This window comes from Meriones unguiculatus, chromosome 2 (assembly GCF_030254825.1).
Source record: "Meriones unguiculatus strain TT.TT164.6M chromosome 2, Bangor_MerUng_6.1, whole genome shotgun sequence".
Taxonomy (NCBI): Eukaryota; Metazoa; Chordata; class Mammalia; order Rodentia; family Muridae; genus Meriones; species Meriones unguiculatus.
In genome coordinates, this window is record NC_083350.1 from 131733421 (window position 1) to 131756734 (window position 23314).

General features: G+C 40.4%; 1 protein-coding gene across 6 annotated transcripts in view; it reads left to right on the forward strand.

Moving 5' to 3' along the window:
- The window catches only part of Tbl1xr1 (TBL1X/Y related 1), a 146380-nt gene that overhangs the window by 118223 nt on the left and 4843 nt on the right, over positions 1–23314 (forward strand). For 5 of the 6 annotated variants that reach the window (XM_060378128.1, XM_021636558.2, XM_021636559.2 and 2 more), the window contains 12 exons: positions 914–1059; positions 2503–2725; positions 3229–3361; positions 3760–3901; positions 4381–4444; positions 4546–4643; positions 5716–5776; positions 12331–12452; positions 12589–12663; positions 15312–15439; positions 16016–16181; positions 22454–22555. In XM_060378128.1, the coding sequence (XP_060234111.1) occupies positions 914–1059; positions 2503–2725; positions 3229–3361; positions 3760–3901; positions 4381–4444; positions 4546–4643; positions 5716–5776; positions 12331–12452; positions 12589–12663; positions 15312–15439; positions 16016–16181; positions 22454–22555 (1460 nt within the window). Of the gene's footprint in view, positions 1–913; positions 1060–2502; positions 2726–3228; positions 3362–3759; positions 3902–4380; positions 4445–4545; positions 4644–5715; positions 5777–12330; positions 12453–12588; positions 12664–15311; positions 15444–16015; positions 16182–22453; positions 22556–23314 lie in introns of those variants that run through there. The other variant, XM_060378130.1, reaches the window with a different exon arrangement.

Genomic DNA, 23314 nt, shown 5'->3' on the forward strand with positions numbered 1-23314 from the left:
TATCGGAGATCTAGAAACTAGGTTTTCCTTCTGTGGTTTTTTTGTTTGTTTGTTTGTTTTGTTTTTGTTTTTATTCCTTAAGAGTTTGTTTAGAGCTAGGTGGTGGAGGCACATGCCTTAACTCCCAGCACTCAGGAGGCAGAGGCAGATGTTTGAGGCCTGTCTGGGCTGCAGAGCTAGTTCCGTGACAGTCAGGGCTTCACAGAGAAACCGTCTCAAAACAAAGCAAAACAAGAGTTTGTTTAGGTGAGTTATTACTAAATGATAAAATTAATATATTTTATTAAGTGTTACCATTTGGCTTTTTATTTTCTTTCGAAACAGTCACATACACCCCAGGTTGGTCTCTGTGTAGCCAAAGATAACCTTGAACTCCAACCTTCCAGCCTCTACCTTCTGAGTGCTGGCAGTACAGGTGTGCACCACTGCTGCACCCTAGGGTGCATCTCCAGTCCCCAGGCTGCTATCATTATGTATTTTCTGTAGTTTGCATTTTATTTCTTTTTTTTAAAGCCATAAAGGTGTTTGATAGTTTGTGTCTAAATGTGACCTGTCGCATAAATCTTGACCAGTTTGTCCCATGAGGCAGTTAAGATGTGTTGTTTCCCAATGCTTCTCAGTGTTTTGCATTTGCATATTCTTGAGGACAGTTGTGTTACTGCTGTTTAGAAAAACTGATGCCATACAACCAGCAGAAACCAGATCATTACTAGAAGTACATGTTTCTGTACTGTAATGCTGACTGTTTCTCAGTTAATACTTATTTTATTTAATATCAGTTTGCTTTAGCTGACCATTTACAGTTTCAAGTGATGGTATATAATTATAAAAGATTACAAAGTTTTTCCTGTTTTTTAATTTAATGTGCTGTTACTAGGAAAAGAAGTTCTCATGCCTTTTCTTTTTCTTTTAGGATTTTCTCATTCCGCATTTACCTTTGGTATAGAAAGCCATATAAGTCAGTCCAATATAAATGGCGCCCTGGTCCCTCCAGCTGCACTGATCTCTATCATCCAGAAAGGCCTACAGTATGTAGAGGCAGAAGTTAGTATAAATGAGGTAAGGCACATGAGCGTCATTGCAAATACTGACTCTAATTTACATATGTTTGTTTAGTCAGTATCTGACCTTGACTTCACTGGGTTCAGACTAAGATCATTATTTGTAATGTACCAGTCAGGCTGTGCCCACTGTTCATGTGGGTTTCTGCGCACGCGGTGGGCACTGTAGATTATTCCTTTTCTGTGTGTGTGTTAAGTAAAAACAAGGAAATAATCTTTACTATGTCAGTCATTGGCTTTATAGTACTGAAAAGTACTCACAAACAGCAAGGAGTTAGAAAGCCGTTGTTAGTACCCTGTGATGTACCCTGATTTTGGAAGCCGGTTTATTTATAAGTGATTCCAACTCTGATGCTCAGAGCTTCGTGTCTGAGGCTCGTGTGTGAGTGGTATGTTTGTTTTGGGTATTGGCATGCAACTGGTGCCTGAGGCAATCTTACCTGCTGCCTGATTCTGTAAGACAGCTTTGTAGCACAGCCAAACTCATTCACTTCTAGACTGTCTATGGGTGGATACTAAGAACCTGAGGTGAGGTAACAAGTATCCTACAGCCTTCAAAGCACTAATCAGCACACACTGCATGTTCTTTTCGAGAAGAAGTCTGCAGAGCTTTGCTGTAACTAGAAAGTTTAGTGTGTGAACAGGACTCCCAACATGGTGAGGGCTTCCCTTTATTTTCTCTTGACAGCAGACCACACTTCCCCCCCTCAATCCCTAGTCTCTGTTTCTGACTTTCTCTGCAAAAGTAAGTGAAAAGATTTCAGCTGTTTAAAGCAGTCCAGGCCCTGTTGGTATCCTTAAGAATAGATCCCACATCACCAGATGGCACTATCTGCAGCTACTCTTCACTTAGACCAAATGGCAAGTTTATATATCATGCACATCTAGATCTCTTATGATATGATTATCCGGTAATGTTAGAGTTACCCTGTAATGTTTAGAGAAAGCCAGCAAGGAAAAGATCTGTTCCAGTTGTATACAGGTGCATTTATGTATTCCAAGGCCTGAATGCAGAGTACTGATGAAGGCACTGCCTCCTTGTTGTATGATCTATTCATATTGGTCGATGTTTTTAAAAAGGCTTTATTACCTGAATTTTATATTTGCATTTTATCATCTGTTTAAGCTTTCTGAGTGGCCTCTTAATATTACATTTGTCTTTGTGCAGAGTTTAGCAGGACCTAAGTGAAGAGTAGATGCTGTTTACATCTGCCTCTTCTATTACATTCGTCTTTGTGCAAGTGTAGAAGGACCTAAGTGAAGAGTAGATGCTATTTACATCTGCCTCTTGCAGTGTCATTCTTCTTCTCCCCCATCCTACCTGCTCAAGTTCAGAAATTTACTAGGTTTTCCTCAAAAGGAAGCTCTTCATTTTGTCAGTAGAATGCATGTTGCCCTCAAGGCTACATCTCATTTTTCTTTCCCGGTTTTCCAACCCCAGGATGGCACCTTATTTGATGGCCGACCCATAGAGTCTCTGTCCCTGATAGATGCTGTTATGCCTGATGTAGTCCAAACAAGACAACAAGCCTACAGAGACAAGCTCGCACAGCAGCATGCAGCCGCGGCCGCTGCCGCAGCCGCGGCCACTAATCAGCAGGGATCTGCGAAAAATGGAGAGAATACAGCAAATGGGGAGGAGAATGGAGCACATACCATCGCAAGTGAGCTAAGAATGTTTAGAGACTCTTAGAAAATACTTTTGCTTTACTAGACTGCCCCATTAGAGCTGGGTACAGTGTTTGCCTCTACCTCCGACTTGGCATCACATAGTTCAAATGGTATACCCAAGGTTCCAAAAAGCTAAATTCACTGCATATGAACCCCCCTTCTACTCTGGAATGAGTTTTACATCTGCATTTGATTTCCAAGTGAAATTTGTAATATTCTCTGTTGCAAATGTATAGTAAGGCTCTGACATTGAGGAATAAAGACGGCTCATGTTATATGAATGATATCAGCAACCCCTACTGGCAGAAACTCAGAATAGTATTGTTGCAGACTGTTTAATTCAGCCATGCTGAGGTATAACCTTTGTTTTTCTGTCTTACCACTTCCATATACACATTCTGTGTACATAAACACTCACACACTTAAATCTAGTAAAGTCATCCTTGCTAGAAATGTGCTTACCTTATGACAAACACTGTTCCTTCCTGTGATGCAGATAATCACACTGACATGATGGAAGTAGATGGGGATGTTGAAATCCCTCCTAATAAAGCAGTTGTGCTACGGGGCCATGAATCTGAGGTTTTCATCTGTGCTTGGAACCCTGTCAGTGATCTCCTGGCATCAGGGTAGGTTTTTCAAAGGGGCTTCTAGATGTTGGTTATTTTGTTTGGTTTTAGACAGGATTTACTTTTTAACCTTGAACCTTACTTTTAACTTTTTTACCTGCTTCACCATGCTCAGCTCCACAGTGGTATTTAAGAATGAACTGCTACATATTTTATATATATTTACTTTCCAGGTACTCTTGTTGATTGCTTATAGTGATTTTGCCTTAGTAAATAAGAATTTCTTTGTGAAGTAATTTTAGAATTGTTTGTAGAAGCTCTAAAATGTAGAATAAGAAAAATATTAGAAATGTTTATGCCTGGTAGTCTACTTTTTATTCAAATGCTAAATGTATGGCTTGGATTCTGGAATGCTTGCAAATGTCATGACAACTTAAGCTAATTTTTGGACTTTGAAGGTCTGGAGACTCCACAGCAAGAATATGGAACCTTAGTGAGAATAGCACGAGTGGCCCCACACAGCTGGTGCTGAGACATTGCATACGGGAAGGAGGGCAGGATGTGCCCAGTAACAAGGATGTCACCTCTCTAGATTGGAATGTGAGTGCTCTTCTCTTGCTTAAGTGCTCTGTGAGTGAAGACATTTGAGGACTTTACAGACAATCTGGAAATTAGATCCCGATTTTAGCTTCAGCCTGGCTCCATGTGCCCAAAGTCCTAATCAGAATTAAAAAATATTTTGGAAGATGTTACTTTTTACTTTTTATAAAAGCATGGTATTATTTTGATTTTTCCCTGGTCTTCTACCTACCCTCATACTTACTTATGGGCATCTGTGAAAACGTCCTTTTGACAGATGGATACTGTCAGTCCTGCTACACAGTGCTTACTGCCAGTGCTCAAATTTAGGATGAGTCTTTAGGATGAACCCTGTGAGGGGAGGGCGTTGTGCTGGCCTTTGTTAGCACTCACACATAGATGAGGGTCTTTTGTGTCAGGCACTTGAACAAGAAGCATGTTTGCAGTAATTACGTGGCCTTTTGAGGTTGTGTAATGAACAAAATGTATTTCTTTGACAGAGTGAAGGTACACTTCTAGCAACTGGGTCATATGATGGATTTGCCAGAATATGGACTAAAGATGGTACATATTTTTTTTTTTTTCTAACTTTATTGATGTTCTAAATTATAGAGTTTGAAGTAATCTAAAAGTTTGTTTTTGTTTTTGTTTTTTTTTAACTTTAGGTAATCTTGCCAGCACCTTGGGGCAGCATAAAGGCCCTATATTTGCATTGAAATGGAATAAGAAAGGAAATTTCATCCTAAGTGCTGGTGTGGATAAGGTAAGTGAACACTCAGCTAAGCTCTATAAGGAATATATTTGAAAGTAATCTTGTTTTTTTCTGATAATCACTTAAACAGACTTCAGTTCATACAAATATGAATTTGTGGCAATAAAAGAAATAATTTCTTATATTGTCTGCCTGTTTTCCTGACTCTGCTCATACCATATCATTTGGTCATATCATTTGCTGATATGACCACTCCTGGTTTTGCTGGGATTTGAACCTAAGGAAACATCCTCATTAGGCACTCTTGTGCTTTTCCAGTTTATCTCAGTGCTGACTGTGATGTGGAGTGACTCCATGGGCCCTCCATGCCCTCCTGTGCTTATTAGAAACACAATACCTTCCTAGCTCCAGGCTGTGAATAGAGACTGGTTGAAACTGGCTCCTTTTTCAATTCCCACTACACCTCCCTTAAAAATCAAGGGTTTAGGACTATTTCCATCCAGCAAAGAGCAGGCTGTTAGTCAGGTCAGTGGTGTGTAAGGAAGGGGAACATAACTCTGGCTTACTCTCATATTTTTAGGGAGCAACTTTAAAAGAGAGTTGAAGGAATCTGGGAAAGGAAAGGGAGAATAAGAACCAGTATCTGTCACTTTCATGGGCAGTTTCATGACCTGCTTTAAGTGGCATCAAAAGTGTAAACAGCTTTTGATTGATTGTTTGTTGATTTGGGCTTCAAAAAATAATTGAAATCTTTCAGTATTTCAAATTAGATGATTTCACAGTAACAAGAATTTACTGCCTCATAGCTTCTGATCTGTAGAAACTCATTGAATGCACCATTGCAATGATATCCACTAAGCAGTGTAATACAATGCCAGACACTTTGGTGACAAATATTGTTATTGTTAGTAAGTTGGTGAGAAGTTCTCACAGAAAAATTAAACTATATCATGATCGTTTCCTCTAAGCTGAGTGTAGGTGGCCTTGTGCTATGAGGGATAAAAACATTGAAGATGAAGTTTATTCTAGAGTTTCATTCTGCCTTCATACAGTTAAGTATCCATTATTGCATTCACACACTCCTTAACTTCAGAATTAATTTTTGTTCTCCTTTTACTCTCAGACCACCATCATCTGGGATGCACACACTGGTGAAGCCAAGCAGCAGTTTCCTTTCCATTCAGGTAAATCTTGGCGGCACACAAGGCAGCTGACTCACTCCTGTGTTTCTCTCATTGGAGTATTGTATCATGGAATTCATTCAGGACCTTGAGTGTCACAACATTCTTGTTACCAATTCTCTCAGGAAATGTTACATAGCCTTCGGCTGGCTCCTTCTCTGAGGTCCAGCAGGTTTTCCGTGAAGTATACCATAAAAGAGGCACCCAGGTTCTATAGTTAGGGGTGGTGCTGCAGAACTGCAGATGGTCTGGTGGTACATGGCCTTTCTTCACTTGCTCAGCTCTCAGATCACTTCACTGTTTTCACTGTATGTGAATGAGGGTTCCTGATAGTTATATATTTATTGCAAGGATAAGAAAAATGACATTTGTGGGGATAAATTAAACCGTTACAGGTTTACATATCACCATCTTTTGCATTTTAGGTTGGTGTGTCTAGGTTGTCCCTCCTTTGTCTGTGACGTAAAAGATAGGCATCCTCGGTGTGTTGTGGGTTTTCTCCTTATACAGCCATGCTCTGAGCATGTAGTTCAGTGCCCTCGTTGCCTTCAGCCTGGAAACACTGCATCTGTTCTCAGTGACTAGCTCTGCTGTTTGAGAAGTCAGGGAGGAACAATGTCCTGCTCTGTGTCCCAGGCTGGCCTCAGACTCACAACATTTCCTCTCTCCTTCCTCAGCTCTGGACGACTGGGACTGCGGCTGGCTCCTCAGTGAGGTTCTTGGTTGCAGTAAAACTATCAGGGTACTAGTTTTAGTGTTGCTGGATAATAGCTGCTCCTTTTAAGAATTGTGTTCTAAGGTTCTGCACTGGGAGCTGAGCGGGAGACTGTGGTCGTCCTCCTCATGTCTTAATAATGAACCGCCACAGACAAAGATGCAGAAGTACAGCTGCAACCAAACAAACCAGCTAGGAGCAAAATGTTTTTCAGTAGCTTCTGAGTAGTGGTTTGCAGGCATTGTGTTAAGCACCAGACGGTTTACTAGAGCTTACCACTCCCTGTTTACCTGTTCTGCTTCTCTTTCACCTTGGCTTCTAGTCCTTTCCCAGGTAGAATTTTTCTTGCTCTCTGGCTGTCACAGGTTTGCTCATACTTCTGGAGTGATTTAATGTTAAAGGAGTTTGTAGGGGTGGTATGTGTGCATGCTTTGTCATAGTGTAAAAATGACACCAGTTGAGGTGTTTCTTAGACTTCTGACCAGAGCTTGCAGAGGGATAGAACAAGCCTTGTCCATTTGTCCTGTCCCATGTGTGCAAGTACATGTGTGTGTTAGGAGATGCTGGGCTAAGGGATGTGGTACCTTTTAGATAGGAACCAAAAGACAAGGGAACAAAGAACCTGAGAGAAAATGAATTAGGGAGTGAAGAGCAAGGGTGGGAGGAAATAGAAACTTTTGAAAAGAAATTTGTAATTTAACAAAGTTCTGCTGAGAAATAGTTGGCATATAATGGAGTAGATATATTTATCTTGAAATTATAACATATATACATCATTGAAACTATCAACACACTGAAGATACAGCTACACCTGTTACCACAGGCTTTGCTCCTGCCCCTCTGTGATGTCATTCTTCAGGCACTCACAATAGTCTTTGTCACCAAAGATTAGTTTATGTTGTACACACAGAATCACAGGTGTATTTTATTTGGATGACTAGGGCCTCTTTCACTGCATAATTTTTCTTCTGTGTTATAACAAACATTTATTCAGTACTTCGTGTTGCTGGCAAGGTCTCTTTTGGTGGCCTGTACAGTGTGTTTGCCTACTGTTGAAGTAAATTAGTGTTTTCTGTTTGGGCTTGTTAACAGATAAAACAACTATAAACATTCAAAAGTCTTTAAATGAGCATGCATTTTCATTTCTTAGTTTGCAGTAAAATGACTGTTTTACTAAGAAACTGAAATTGCTTTCTAAAGCAGTGTATTCTCACCAGAGACCTTAGTGTATGACCATACAATAATTGTAGCCAATTTGATTGTTTTATGATGGCATCCTAGTATGGTTCTAATTTGATCATTTTTCTAAAAAACTAAAATGTGGGGGGAGGTAAGTGTATATGGAGGTCCAAGGTGGTCAAGGGGCTTCCCCTGTCATTTTACTGCGTTATGTTTCAAGGCAAGGTCTCATTTATTGACTTCACTGGCTAACCAACAAGCTTCAGGGACATTCCTGTCTCCACCTCCCCAGTGCTGGGATTGCAGGTACACACTATCAAGTCTGACTTCTTGTGTAGGTTCTGGGCTTCCAAACTTATTGGCATGCTTCTGGCATAATAGAGAAGTCATCTACTGAGCCATCTCCCCTCATCCGCTTTTGTTAATTACATTTCCTGTAATAGGAATGACCTGTAACAGGTCATACTAGGTGTATAGCAAACATTTTCCCTTCATCTGTGGTTTCTTTGCTTTTTATTATGTTTTGTTTTCAAAACAGGCACTCAGCGTGCTGTCTTCACTGATCTCAAATTCAGGGTGCTCTTAGGTTACAGACATGTGTTCCACTCCCAGTTTGATGTTCTTATGTTGATTAATTCCATCGTTAATATTATGTTCCATAATTGTTTTGGTATTTATTTTTGAGACAGATGGTCACTGTGTAGCACAGGCTACTTGAACGCTGAAATTCTAGGCCTGCTCCATGCGACTTTACATATGTGTGTATTCCATTTCCCTCAAAATAACTTTCTGACTACATTTTTATTTCTTTGAATCTGTAAATTATTTATGTTATGTGGCTTGATTTCTAAGTATTTGGTGCTTTTCTAGAGGTCTCTCAAATACTAGTTGCTAATTTGGCTTCACTGCTCTTAGAAACATTATTTAATTGGGTTAACCTAACATTAATGTTCACTTTAGTGGGTTTTTTTGTTTTTACCCGTTACTGCTTTTCAGCCTGTTAGACCATCCATTGTTGAGAGAGAGATACTGAAATCTCTCAACTTTTGGAAAATACCCAGTTTCTTTCTGCTCCTCCTCTTCAGCCTTTCTCCTCTTCCTCTCTGTCTATGAGTGTGTGTGTGTGTGTGTGTGTGTGTGTGTGTGCGCACATGCGCACACACGCGTGAGCTTGCATGCTTCTGCAGAGGTCAGGGGAAGCTGTCAGGTGTTGTTACCTCTTAACACTTACTGTCCAAAGGGTCTCGTCCTGAACTTGGAGTTCAGTGGTGGCTTGCAAGTTCCAGCAGTTTTTCTGGATCTGCCCTCCAGGAAGTGATGGAGGCACAGATTCAATATAGGCATGGCCACAACTGGCTTATTCTGTATGGCTTATGATATGGGTTGTGTGAGCAAAACTCAGGTCCTCATGATTTTGTAGCTTGCACTCATTCCCACTGAGCCATCTCTCCACCCCAGCTGTTTCTGAAAGGCAAATTAGAGGTTATTTGGAGCTGTGGTCAGGTGTCTGGATGAGTTAGTACTTAGTGACCATAGTAGTCAAGAAGTTGTAGAAATAAGGAGATAGTTGCATAAAAATGAATATAAGTAAACAAATTTGTATATTTAGAATTAGTTAAAATTTGTTGTATGTATGTCATAGTCACTGGTCTATTGCTGCAAAGAGACAATGACAAGGAAATTAAAAAAAAAATAAAGCATTTAATTGGGCCTTGCTTGCAGTTTCGGAGGTTTGGTCAGGTGTCACGATAGAAAGTATTCTAGCAGGCAAGCTTAGTGCTGGAGAAGAAGCCTAGCGCTACACCCTGATCCACAGGCCAAGAGAGAAAATGGACTGCTATTTCCTTTTGACACTCCACAGAGCCCTTTCCCAGTGAGACACTTTTTCCATCAAGACATAGCTTCTAATCCTTTCAAAGAGTTCCATTTCCTAGCCACCAAGCTAGGAATATTTGAACCTACGGGGACCTTCCTATTCAACCACCACAGTGTATTTGGCCATGAAGCTTTAAAATAATGAAAAACTCTGCACGCCATTGACCGAGACACTTTCAAAATGGGTGAATTACTTCTCAGTAAGGCCATTAACGATGCCAGTGAATTATCAAAGAAAAAAATTTAAGAAAAATACTATGAGAAATGCCCTTTTCTTCATAGGTTTATTCTTTGCAAAAATTATTGAATCTGTGTATATTGATGAAAATAAATCAGAATAGAATTTTTTATTTTAGTTCTAAAAGTTTTAAAATTTTTTTATCATACTGGGAAAAATAACTTTTCTTAGCTTTCTCTAAACATGTAATATATGGCCTTATCAGACCTTTCACATATCGGGCACATTTTGTGTTAGGTCTGTAGTCTGCAGTCCTAAAGAACTTACACTTCATGGACCTGCCTCAGGAATGACTATTTCCTGGCGTTTGCCTGGATTGCCAGGGTCTATGGGGTTTTAGAGACAGGCACACTGCAGGTGCTCTCATCACAACACCTCGTTCAACATTCCTAGCTGAATGTCGTAGTTATATAGCTTTCTTTTTTCCATGAACCGAAGCTATGGCTGTGTTAGTGCAGCTTGCTCTTTGGCAGCCTCCTCTCACATTTGCAGACCACTTAGGCTTTCAGAGGACCTGTCAGATATTTGGCTTTCTTCATACTTTTATTTATATACATAATTATCTATTTTTTTAAAATATTAAAATTCCAACCTCCTCCTCCCTTATTTTTTACTTCTTAATATTAGAATTATTTTTTATTAAAAATTAATTTAGCATTTTAAAGAATGATATTTCATGTTAATAATTGCAATGTTCACTAAATCAAGATTTTGTCAGGAAGACAGTTGATGTATATATACTTGGAAATCCAAGAAAGGTACTTCAACGGAAGGATGTCATTGTAAGCAGTTCTGGGAAAAGGGAACATTAGGGGCGGTGAGGTCACCCAGAGAAGAACAACTGCAAGAAAAGAAGAGACTAGAGAGATGGAAGGTGCTGCCACTGCAGTTGGAGCCTGAACCACTGGGAAGAGGCTGCCTAGTAACAACAGGGACCATTGAGAAACCTAGGCTGAGCCAGCGGCAGGAACACTGTCTCCTCCTGCTGGCCTTGGGCTTCTGATCCCCTCTTCACCTCAGTGAAGGATGCTCAGGACTGGGAAGCACAAAGGCCTGGAAAGGGCAAGTTGTGAGAGATAGCCTCATGGTCACCTTGAAGAGAGCTGGGACTGCTGGCTACATAGAGGATACACCAAATATTTGCCAGCGGTCACACGCTGTTGACCAAGGTAGCCACATTTGCTGGCTGATAAAGGCTCCATCCACCTGGAAGTCATACCGAGCCCAATGTGAGATAGGTTTAGGAAATGTCCAAGGAAAGCAAATTGGGAAACATCCTTCACTTTTCTGTTTCTTTTTGTCTCTAAGTGGGGTTGACAAACATATCAAAGTTCAGAAAGTAGCTTTTTCTCGTTTTGTGGACCATAGGATTCATGCTGAGGCTAAGTCTAAATGTCCTATTATTTCCCCTGTGGAAATCCCTTCACACAGCTGATGGAATGTGAAGACAGTTGAGTGTGTCCACAGTTAACCCAGTCACTTGCTGCCCTTGCCTTGGTCTGTGAGACTAATTACAGAGCCATTGCAGCTTTTTACAAGGAAAGAAAAGTACGCTCTTTGAGCTAAAATCAGGCTACATAGTAAATTTTAGCCTGCTTTTGGACTTTTTTTGAGATTTTAAGTTTAACAATTTAAGAATCATTTGATTTTTCTTTTTTTATGGTTTTGTTTTTCGAGACAGGTTTCTCTGTGTATCCTTGTCTGTCCTGGAACTAGCTCTGTAGACCAGGCTAGCCTTAAACTCACAGAGATCCACCTGCCTCCGCTGGGATTACAGGCATGTCCCACCGTTCCCAGTCATTTGATTTGTCTTAAAACTAAATTTTATAAGAATTATTTAGAAGAAAATGTATTTGTTGATTATATGCAGTGTAGTTGCCAATAGGAATGGCTCCCACTCCACATTTATCTGACTTGTATTTTGTAGCATTCTTTCAACATGCAGCTCTTTGCTTGGTCTTGGTAGCATCTCCAAGTACTAAGTGAAGTTTAGAGGTGGGGTGTTGACCCCAGGCTCAGAATGAAGTGTCACCATGCTAGTAGGTTCAGTAATTTGTTTCTCGTAAAACAATAGCAGTGGTAGAACCAAAGCTTCCTGTTGATTACACATGCACAGGTAAATAGAAATAAAAAGTTGACCAGGTTTTTTATGGTTATACAAAAGAGAAGCCAAGACCTACTGTTCTACTTCAGCCTGAGTTGTCCTGCACAGTGATCACACAGCTGAAAGTTATTGGCATTTTTGACACCCAGATATTTATTTATTGATATCTTAAGAAGTGTGAAATATGGGCTGGAGAGATGGCTCAGTAGATAAGAGCACCAGCTGCTCTTTCAGAGCACACAGTTTTAATTCCCAGCACCCACAGGACAGTTTACGTAGGCATACATGCAGGTAAAATACCAGTGCATAAATAAATGCACACGTGAAAAGGTGAAAAGTAAAAATTATAAGTACTGCCTAGGATACTTAATGTTGAGCCACAGTTCAGAGCTAAAGCTCCTAGGTGACACATACACAATGCAAATCCAGCCTGTGTTCCTTTCCAGCCCCGGCACTGGACGTTGACTGGCAGAGCAACAACACCTTTGCATCGTGTAGCACAGACATGTGCATTCATGTCTGCAAATTAGGACAAGACAGACCTATCAAAACATTCCAGGGACACACGGTAAGAAGGCTTTTTTCCTCCTAAAAATGGCTGTTTTGAGCAAGTAATATTTCAAAATAATTTTTAAGTATGCATATTCAATATCAAATAGCCTGTTCTATAAAATGAAAATATAAATATTTACTGTTGTTTTTAGAATGAAGTAAATGCTATCAAATGGGACCCAACTGGCAATCTCCTAGCCTCCTGTTCAGATGACATGACCTTGAAGGTAATTCAGTTATGGGTGCTTTAGGGTGAAGGTGTCCCATGGACATTTTACCTACTTACTTACTTACTCACTCACTCACTTACTTATTTATTTATTTATCTATTTATTTATTCACTTGTTTGTTTGTTTGTTTATTTATTTATTTATTTGAGTCATTGTCTCACTGTGTAGCTCTACTGTCTTAGAACTCAACTGTGTCAACCAGACTGGCCTGGAACTCACAGAGACCCACCTGCCTCTTACATGCTGGTGTTAAAGGTTGTATTGCTACACCTGGCTACTTAAAAATGTTCTTTTGATATGTTAACCGAAATGAGGACTTGTCTAGCTTTTTAATGGTTCATCTATTTTTCCTTTGAAATGCTGCATACTTGAATATAGTAAATTCTGTGTTGTACAGGTGAATTGTGCTGCTGTGCTTATCACAGTTCTCACTTGTGAGGAAGTAATAGGGACATAGATTATAAGAGACTTACAAAAATCTGTACACACAATCATGGAGGCTGTGAATTCCTATTCTCACTTATCTTCAAACTGGATGCCCAGGAAAACCAGTGTCTTTTCCTTTGTTATGCTAAAATACCATTATAAAGGCAACTTAGAGAAGACTTTATTGGGCTTAACAGTTCAGACAGTAAGTCCATGATCATTATGGCAGAGAACATTGGCAGCAGGCATGGCGCTTGCTTACATCAACAACCATAAGTGTGTGTGTGGGGGAGATGTGTGAGAGTGAGTGCTAAATGGGAATGGTATGGGTTTTTGAAGTCAAAAAGCCCACCCCCCAATGATACACATCATTCAACAAGGCCACACTTCCTAATCCTTCCAAAATAGTACCATCAACTGGGACCATTCTCATGCAAACCCCACAGCCGGCCATGTGATTACAAAGTTGAAATCTAAGGCCTGGGAATCTGGAACAGGAGGGCCGTACTTCAGGTAAGGCCCATACCAAAGGCTGAAGCCCCATATTTCAGCTCAGTAGTGAAGCCAGAGAAGCCAGAGGTTGCTACCTACGTGACTGCTGTGCATTTATATTGAGAGTGCAGTCTGCTTCGTTCTTTTGAGAGACATGGGGAAATAATGCTTAACCCAATATCTATGTTCTTCATGACTCAAATCAAGTTGAGACAGGGAATTAACTGGTCACCAACACAGTGTATGTGACCAGAAGTAAAACTTAATACCGTTCATACCACAGGTAGTGAAAACATACTTTTGCGGTAAAGACCAGCCTAGTGCTAATCTCCTCAATTACTAAATCTTATGCTTCTTCATGCTATACATGCTCCACTGAAAACATTTTATTCTTAGCCTTGCAGTACCAGTAACTGTCCTGAAACCCTTACAAATAGGATTGTCCTGCAGGGTAAAGCACTTCTTTTCCTATGAAAAGGCTAAGTGTTCCTTTCCTCCCTTCACCTCCAGGTTCAAATAGAGGACTTGGGTGTGCTAAAGAAGCATTACAACTCTGAGCTGCATCTAAGTCTTTTTTTTTTTTTTTTTTAATGGAGCCAGAATCTCACTATGTAACCCAGGCTGGCCTTGAATTGGAAATTCTTCACATCCTCTCAAGCACTGGGTATAGGACTATACCACCATACTAGCTTTACTTGTCTTTGGGTTTTGGTTTTCCTCTCGTGCACATGCATTAAAACTTATACTGTGAAAGAATGATGTCGATAGCCAGAGGAGCTTGTACTGTGAATTAAGCTGCAAGCTGAATAGCCTGGAACTAAATAACTTATGCTCTAGATTGGAGTTGTTGTTTGTTTGTTTGTTTGTTTGTTGTTACCCAACAGAAAATTTACGGTTAAAGGGTTTCAAAGCACAAATAAAGTTGAGTGGTATATAGTGAACGTTAGGATGATAAATCTTGAGAAACAGATTTCCCTAGATCAAGAAGGTGACCAAAGTAGATAGAAAATGTGAAGAGGATTGCAAGGGGTGATGTGTCACACTTGCCAGTACCAAAAGCTTGAAAAGACCCCCTACCCTCAAAAAATGTAGAAAAGAATGGTGAGCTGGCTCAGGGGTTAAGAACATTGGATGCTCTTCCAAGGACCCAGGATCAATTCCCAACACCCACATGGCAGCTCACAACTGTCTGTGACTCCAGTTCCAGAGTATTTGACACCCTCACACAGACACATGCAGGCAAAACACCAGTACACCTAAAATACAAAGAAACAAATTATTTAAAAAGAAAAGTGTGGTGAGCTTCATCTCGCAGTCCTGTGTCTCTCTACTGCGTTTCAGGAGTGTGAACTCCAGTTGGTTTTGGTGTGTGTATCCGGTTCTGGGGAACCCAGGACCCCACACAGTGCTAGACCACTAGCACAAGTGCTCTGCCACCGCGTTAACCACAGCTGTAGTTCAAGGACTTCATGAATGTTGGACCTTGAGCAGCTTAAGACTGTTCAAAACTGCAGTTGATTCAGCCTTCAAGTTTTGCAGTAGGGAATTTTTGTGAAGAATTTAAAACATTTTTATGGAGTAATGCTAAATATATTCAATTGCTTTAAATTTCTTTGTAGTAGTCAATTCTCTTGATGTCTGGTTATATGACTCATTTTGTACTGGAAAGATAGTGCCTTTTTAATTGTATGAAAATTACCATGTTTTTTTTTTTTCTTTTGGTTTAGATCTGGAGTATGAAGCAAGATAACTGTGTTCATGATTTGCAAGCACATAATAAAGAAATTTATACTATTAAATGGAGTCCAACAGGACCAGGGACAAATAATCCAAATGCCAACCTTATGCTAGCAAGGTGATGGGTCTGTTTCACTTTTCCTATTGAGTCTCTCTTGAAAAAAAAAAAAAAACTTTGGGAAAATATGGCAGAAAACAGGGAGCATATCTTGGGGAATATAATTCAATGGAAACCTTTAAAACATGTGATTTTTAATATTAGTATTTCAGGGCTTAGTGGCATTTTGTGTCTATTGAATAAAATCCAATGGTTAAGGCTTTGCTTATTGATACATGCTTGTAACCCAGCACTTAGGCCTTTGTGCTGAATATAGTAAGCCTAAAGTCAACCTGGGCTCTATGGTGAGACCCTGTTTCAGTCAACAACATGATCAGATCAGTGTGGCATAGGATAATAAAGTTCCATCAGCGTCTTTTTTTTTTTAAGAGATTAATTCCAAGTTACATTCAGTTTGAGGTTCAGAACCATGGACTGCTAAGCATAAAGTGACTGGACAGGGCCTAGGGCCTTCAGTCTTTTTCTTGTTTCCCTTGGGTTTTAGCAGTGTGATCTGCTAACCCTTTAGGGTTGGCTGGGGTGAAGCCAAGAGAGTATGTGATTAACTTACAAAATTATTTTCCCTTCTATTTTCAGTGCATCCTTTGATTCTACAGTTAGGTTATGGGATGTAGATCGAGGGATTTGCATCCATACTTTGACAAAACACCAAGAGCCTGTGTACAGTGTGGCTTTCAGTCCTGATGGCAGGTATCTGGCAAGTGGTTCTTTCGACAAGTGTGTGCACATCTGGAACACACAGGTATGTCCCAGTAATTTAAACACTCAACTACACGTACACTACACCACACCTCTTTGCCTGTATTTTGGTTATTTTTGATGTGGCATCAGCTTACTGCTTAGTCTTAAAAAATCCTAACACTGCTTTTGAGGCACTTTATAGCTAAACCAACACTGACTGAAAGTTGCATTTTTACGTGCAAATCAGTTTAGAAATAGATCTCTTGCCTTTTAAAATTCTTTAACAGCATAGTAGATGAAGAACTGAAGAAGTTTATGATGCACTTGACATTTGTTGAGGTTAAAGACCAATATGGGGGGGGGGGGGATTGTGTGAGTGAACCATTCCTAACATGTGCTGCCTTTGCAGGGATGATAAAGAGCCACTCCTAAAATAGAGCAAAATAGTGCTTTTGCTTTCACTTTTACAGCTTATCAGTACATGAGCTTTTGTGCCCCATGAACCACCCTCTGTGTTCACCAGGACTTTGTTGGGATGAGGTACTCTCATACATTATAGGCAGTCATTTCCCTTTCTGTAATAGATTTCCACTGTAGTTAATTTGATGGGTTACTTGTAAACTATCACATTTGCCTATTTTCTTCATTAAGTTATGCATCCTATGGCTTAGGAAGGTCTACTGACGAGCTTTTGGCCATCTCTGCCTTCGTGTTCCCCAGTGACTGTTCTCTCTTTTTTTTTTATTTTTATTTTATTTTTATTAATTACAGTTTATTCACTTCGTATCTCAGCTGTAGCCCCCTCTCTCATCCCCTCCCATCCCACTCTCATCTCCAATGCCCCTTCCTCAGTCCAATGATAGAGGAAGGCTTCCTCCCCTTCTATCTGACCCTAGCCTATCAGGTCTCATCAGGACTGGCTGCATTGTCTTCTTGTGGACTGGTAAGGCTGCTCCCCCCTCTTCTCCCCAGGGGGAGGTAATCAGAGAGCCAGCCACTGAGTTCATGTCAGAGACAGTCCCTGTTCCTGTTATTGGGGAACCCTCTTGGAGACTGAGCTGCCATGGGCTACATCTGTGCCGGTATTCTAGGTTATCTCCACGAATGGTCCTTGTATCAGTCTCAGAAAAGACCCCAATGCCCAGATTTTTTGGTTCTGTTGCTCACTTTGTGGAGCTCCTGTCCCCCTCCAGGTCTTTTATCTCCCCCTTCTTTCATAAGATTCCCAGCACTCTGCCCAAAGTTTAGCTATGAGTCTCAGCATGTGTTTTGATACCCTGCTGGGTAGTCTTTTAGAGGCCCTCTGTGGCACAGTGACTATTCTTACTAGCTTGTCTTTCAGTCTTACTTAGCTTACTACACAAAGCACCATTCTTCCGGCTTTTACTTAGCAGAGGCCCAGCTTCTTGGTGGAGGATGACATTTCAATGAGACTCTGAGTGTCACATGTAAGGGTGGTATAGACTGACTTCCCTGTACAGTTTTTAAATTAATTTTAATTTTGCTTTTAAGAAGTAGTAGTAAAACTAAAGGACTTTATTGTGGCACTTTGTACATGTTTTGCTTTTGTTGAGCCTGTTTCCTGCTCCCCTCTGCCTGTCAATGAGTACGTTACTCATTTCTTGACATGTACTCTACCTACATAAATAAAAATTAAAGTCTAGGATCCTTATGAGAGGAAAAATTTGTCTTTATGAGTCTGGGATATTTTGCTTAACGATAATTTTCATTTCCACTGATTTTCTGGTAAAATTTCATGGTTTTATTATTTGGGGGGGTTATATAAAATTCCATTGTGTACATAAAATACATGCTTTCTTTTCTATCTCCATCTGTTGAAACCATCTAAGTTGGTGTCATTTCTTGGTCATCTTGACTAGCACAGCAGTAGACATGGCTGTGCATTTGCCTCTGCACCATGTTAGCTGAGTCCTGCATGTGTGGACGCACCATAGGACTCGCTCTTTAGGAGCCTCCATAGGACTTTCAGTATGGGTGGCACCGATTTATACTCCTGCCAGCATGTTGACACCTGTTCTCCTCATGAAAGCCATTCTGACTGGAGAAGTTGCAAGCTCAAAGTAGTTTTAGTTCGCCTTTCTCTGATGGCTAAGGATGTTGAAACCTAGAAAAACATTTATTGGTTTTTTTATGTCTCTTCTGCCAGTTGCTTATTCAGTTTACCCGTGCATTGACTAGGTTTGTTAATTATTTGGTGCTTAATTTTGATGGGTTTTTAAAAAATGTATTTTCTCTCTATTTTATGTCTGAAGTATGTTTGGCACAGATTTTCCTCATTCCCATTTTCTGTCTACTCTGAGCATTTGCTTTGCTGTACATAACCTTTTATTTCATGGTATCTTTTTTATCAGTCTTGGAATTACTTCCTGTGTAGCTGAGGCCCGATTAGGAGCAAGCCTTGTTCTTTTCAACTGGATTGTTGGTACTTTGGGGTTTTGAGAGGTCTCACTTTGTAGACAGGCTGCCCCCACTTCCAATTGCTGAGATTAGAAGCCTGTTCCTGGTTTAAAATAAAAATATTCTACTTTAATATCTTACTGGATATTGTCTTATCATCATTCTTTTTTCTTTATCACTTCACAGCCTGACCACAGCCCTCTCCTTCCTCTCTTCCCTGTCCCACTCTCACAGCTCCTCCCCCAACTCCCATCTCAGAAAAGGGGAGGACCTCCATGGGTACCCAGCCCACTCTGGCACAACAAGGCGCAGCAGGACTAAGCCCATCCTCTGCCTCTGAGGTCAGAAAAGGCAGCCCAGCTATGGGAAAGGGATCCAGAGGCAAGCAAGAGTCAGAGACCGCCCCTACTCCACTTGTTAGGGGACCCACATGATGCCAAAGCTACACATCTGTTCCATATGTGTAGGGGTCTAGGGCCAGCCCATGCGTGCTCTTTGGTTATTGATTCAGTCTCTGAGCTTCCATGGGCCCAGGTCAGTTGACTCTGTAGGTCTTCTTTTGATGTTCTTGGTCCTTCCCACCTCCTTCAGAACTTGCTCCCACTCTTCCACAAAACTCGCCAAGCTCAACTGTGGGTCTCTACATCTGTTTCCATCAGCTGCTGGGTGACACCTCTCAGAAGATAGCTCCTGTCTGCAAGCATAGCAGAGTGTCATTAATAGTTCTCTCCCACAGGGTGGGTTTCAGGTTGGGCCAGTCATTGGTTTGCCATTCCTTGATTCTGCCCCATCTTTATCCCTTACACGTCTTGTAGGCAGGACAAATTTTGGGTTGAAGTGTCTGTGCCCAGCTGCTGCCAAGAGAACCCACACCATTTTGGATTTTTATTTTACCTCTTTCCTGAATTCTTAGTCTGCTAAACATTTTATGATTTGGTAGATAGAATATTTATTTGCTCTTACTTAATCGTAATGTTCAGTTGTACATTGTTTGGAATAGATACACAGCACAGCTCTCCTTTTCTTTTTTCACTGTTGATTGGTTGGTGGTTGTTACATGTTCTGGGCATTCTTCTGTCCTGGTTGTGGTCTGCTCTGTGGTCTTCCTTTCCATTTTCTTCATGGAGAATTTACCATATCACTCTTTTAATGGTTGTTCAGATTGCTGCTTTTTATAGCTTTATATATTGTTTATGCAAGATATCTTTGGGGTCTCTAAGGTTTTTTTGTTGAGTTTTTTTTTTGTTTTGTTTGTTTGTTTACAGTATTTAAGCTTGATTTTATTTGTGGTTCCTGTGGTGTTGGTTGGGATGGCGTGAGGTCTAGAAAGGAAGCCATCTTTACACGTGGATAGGAAGTTATCTTGGAGTCATTCGTTGTCTTCTTACTGTTATCGCATGTACCAAGTTTGTAAAGCATTCACATGGTGGGCTTGCTCCTTGCCTTATAGTTCAGAGAATTAAACTAGCACCCCAATGGTGCCAGGCAAGCACCCTGCACTAAGCTGCATCTCTAGCCCCCAGTTCTCTTTTGGGCCATTCATACATTTGTGCATAACTGAATCTGCAGTACAGGCTTAACCACTCTCCATGGTATGTGTGGTGGTCCAGTCTTCAGTTCTTGGTACTTTAGTCTTCAGCATTTCTCAAAATAAGTGTACGTTTCTGGATTTGATTGACCCTTTAAGTCTACAGGTTACCTTGAGTTCATTACCCAAGAATGCACTCTATCTGTTTACCTGTCTTATTTCTTCAGTAAAGTGTTAAATTGATTGCTCTGGGGTGCCTGTGGTTTTTACATGTAAATGCTATCTTTTAAAATATGTATTCTTTTTACTTGTTGCTAAATATTTGGAAGATTTTCCAGTTGGAATCTTAAGACAGAATAATTTCAGTGAAATGTAGCTTACTTAAGGTATGTGGTCAGCCATTTGCTGCTATGCTGTCCACTGTTTTGAGGCCATTTACCTTTTGAAACTTCAGTGTGATTTCACTGTGGCATCTGGTACTAAATGCAGATTCTCTGCTGTTGTCCTGTGGGATTGTTCCTTTGTGTTGATCATAGTGCATCTCCTAAGTGTGTGACGGGAGAAGGGGATAGTTCTTGTTCCAGCATACAGATCAGATAGCCTGACCCACTAACCCTCACTAACACAGTTCTGCCTAGTTGGCCTTGTTTGGATCATTGTTGTCCTGTTTGAGCGTAGAGATAGATTGGTACATGTTCTTAATGTAGGTAGATAGGTGGTTTGGGCAGATAGGTGGCCATTTGTTTTAATCCTGCATTCATCATCAGTGACAGGTCTGCAGGTCTACAGGTCTACAGGATTTGCTTTTTAGGCCCCAGTCACTTTTTAACTTGCTGGCTGCTCTTTTTTTGACTCAGTAACTGCAGATACTTAAAGCTACTGTACTCAGCTTTTTTTGTCAGTCTGAAACTATGAAAATTTATAGGAAGTACAAAACATTTTAAAATTTTAGTCAAATCTATAATCCCACCACATCTGTGGTTTGCATATGGTGTTTTGCTGGATTTGAAGAGGAAGTCAAGGCAAAGGTAGACCATGTAGGCTTATGTGCCAGGATAGTGGTAGGGTAAGTTTGTAAGGATCGTGGTTTGTTGCTTTCTGTTCTTACAGAGATCCTCCGGTTGCCATGGAGCACAGGGGCCACTTACTTGCTTTGTCAGAGCAAAGCACCTTGTAGTTTGTAACTGCCACTGCACAGCCTCTTCCCTTCATGCTACTACATCTCAGGAGAGTACACTTCCGGTCTGAACTTAGTTCTACAGAATTTTTTATTTTGTTGAAGGAATAAAACAGCTATATTTAGAATTCAGCTAAGAGAATGGGGTTGTTAACATCCTGAACATATTTTTAAGGAACTTCTGTAACAGCCTTTAGGAGGAAAATGTACATCTTTTCTTCCTTTAGCTTCCTTGGACTGTTGCTAGCCCACTCATACTACACTAGGAAACCTGCTGTAAACAGCATGAACACAGTGTCTGTCTTAGCTTTTAAAACTTCGTCTTTGTGATGCTTCCTTTCTGTTGGCAAAGTGCATATGTCCCTCAGTAACACGTGCACTTTCTACCGTGCATTGAATGTTCACTTGTAGGTGTTGTTTCAAGGAAGCTAAAACGCCTAGTGGGGAATGGTCACCAACACTAGAAAAGCAGTTTGTGCTGAAAACATCCTATTCTATGAGAATAGTCTCATAGAATGTGTGAAAGCGTTATCATAGCACATTTCTGGAGTTTTAGAACCTGCCTATAATTTTATTTGAAACCAAGTCTCACCTCTGATTGCTAGAGAATTAATGCATCATAAAAATATTTTTATATTTTTTACTCATTCTCAGACCCAATCTATTCACAAATTCTGTTATTTATGACAGTGTATCTTGAACTGTATACTGCCTTTTAAATTACTTCTTGATTCTGAATTTATATGAATTAGTATAATAATTCTGCTATAATAGCCTCGTATATGGGTTTCTTTTTCCTTTCCTCTCTCTCCCCTTGCTTTCCCTTTTTAGAATTACTATATGGTAACTATACATAACAATAGGCTTCATTATGATATGCTTATACATAATATGATGCATTTTGACCACCCCCTACCCCCTTGTTCCACTCCTCCTGACTCTTCATTTTCTGTGTAGTCCTCCTCCTCTAATGTCATCTGGGGGACTGGAGGAGACCCAGCGAGTCTAAATAGTTACTTGTAGGAGCATGGGCAACTAATCAGTGGCTCCACCACTGAAGAAAATGTTTCTCCCTCCCTCAGCCACCGTGAACTACTACAGATCCTCAGGGGGAGGGAGGGGTTCATGAGCCCCTATCCCACATTATATTCTTTCCTCACTATTTAGGCGATTATAACTATTCTTAGGGTTCTGTTTCTCATATTTTTAGACAGGTGCTCTAGTCCACAGTTACAGGGGAACAGGTGGGATTTTTGAAGTTTGCTGGAATGCAGCAGGAGACAAAGTTGGAGCCAGTGCATCGGATGGTTCAGTGAGTATGCTCATGAATTTTAAGTTAGGAACACAGTCATGGTTTTTGCAAAATAAAAATTTTTAGTTAAGGTATTGACACCATCCCCACCACCACTCCCTATGCTGTGTGCTAGATATGTTCATTACATTTGAGTATGTAAATGAAACTTAGGGTTACTCTGCCAAAGAATCTTCATAAACAAGTAATGAATAGTTTTAAATGTATATCTCCATTTGTGCAGTTAAATGTAGTGAAGTATCTCTCACTAATGGTTTTTTTGAGGCCCTTTCCCCAACTCTTCTCTCTGTGGAGGAGTGTTGGAGGTTGTGGAATAGAGACTGATTTTTGTGTGGAGGTATTTGACACTGAGACCTTCAGGATGTTGTTAGTCAGTTGTTGGGGGAAAAAAATAGTGTGACCTCCACCATTCTAAAGCAGGGAAAGCTGGAGAGAGTGTTCCTGCAATGGCCTCCGAAACTTCTGGTGTCTTCTATTAAGATTTGATAGTTAGGGCCTGGAGAGATGGCTCAGAGTTAAGTGCACTGGCTGCTCTTCCAGAGGTCCTGAGTTTAATTCCCAGCAACCATATGGTGGCTCACAGCCATCTATAATGAGATCTGGTGCCCTTTCTGGTATGTAGGCAGAACACTGTACACAAACTAAATAAACATTAAAAAAAAAAAAAAGATCTGAGAGTTAGGAACAGTCTGCTTTGTATGTTTCCCGGTCCCTGTTTATAATGACTAATTCCTAAAAATTATAACTTTTTTTCATTTA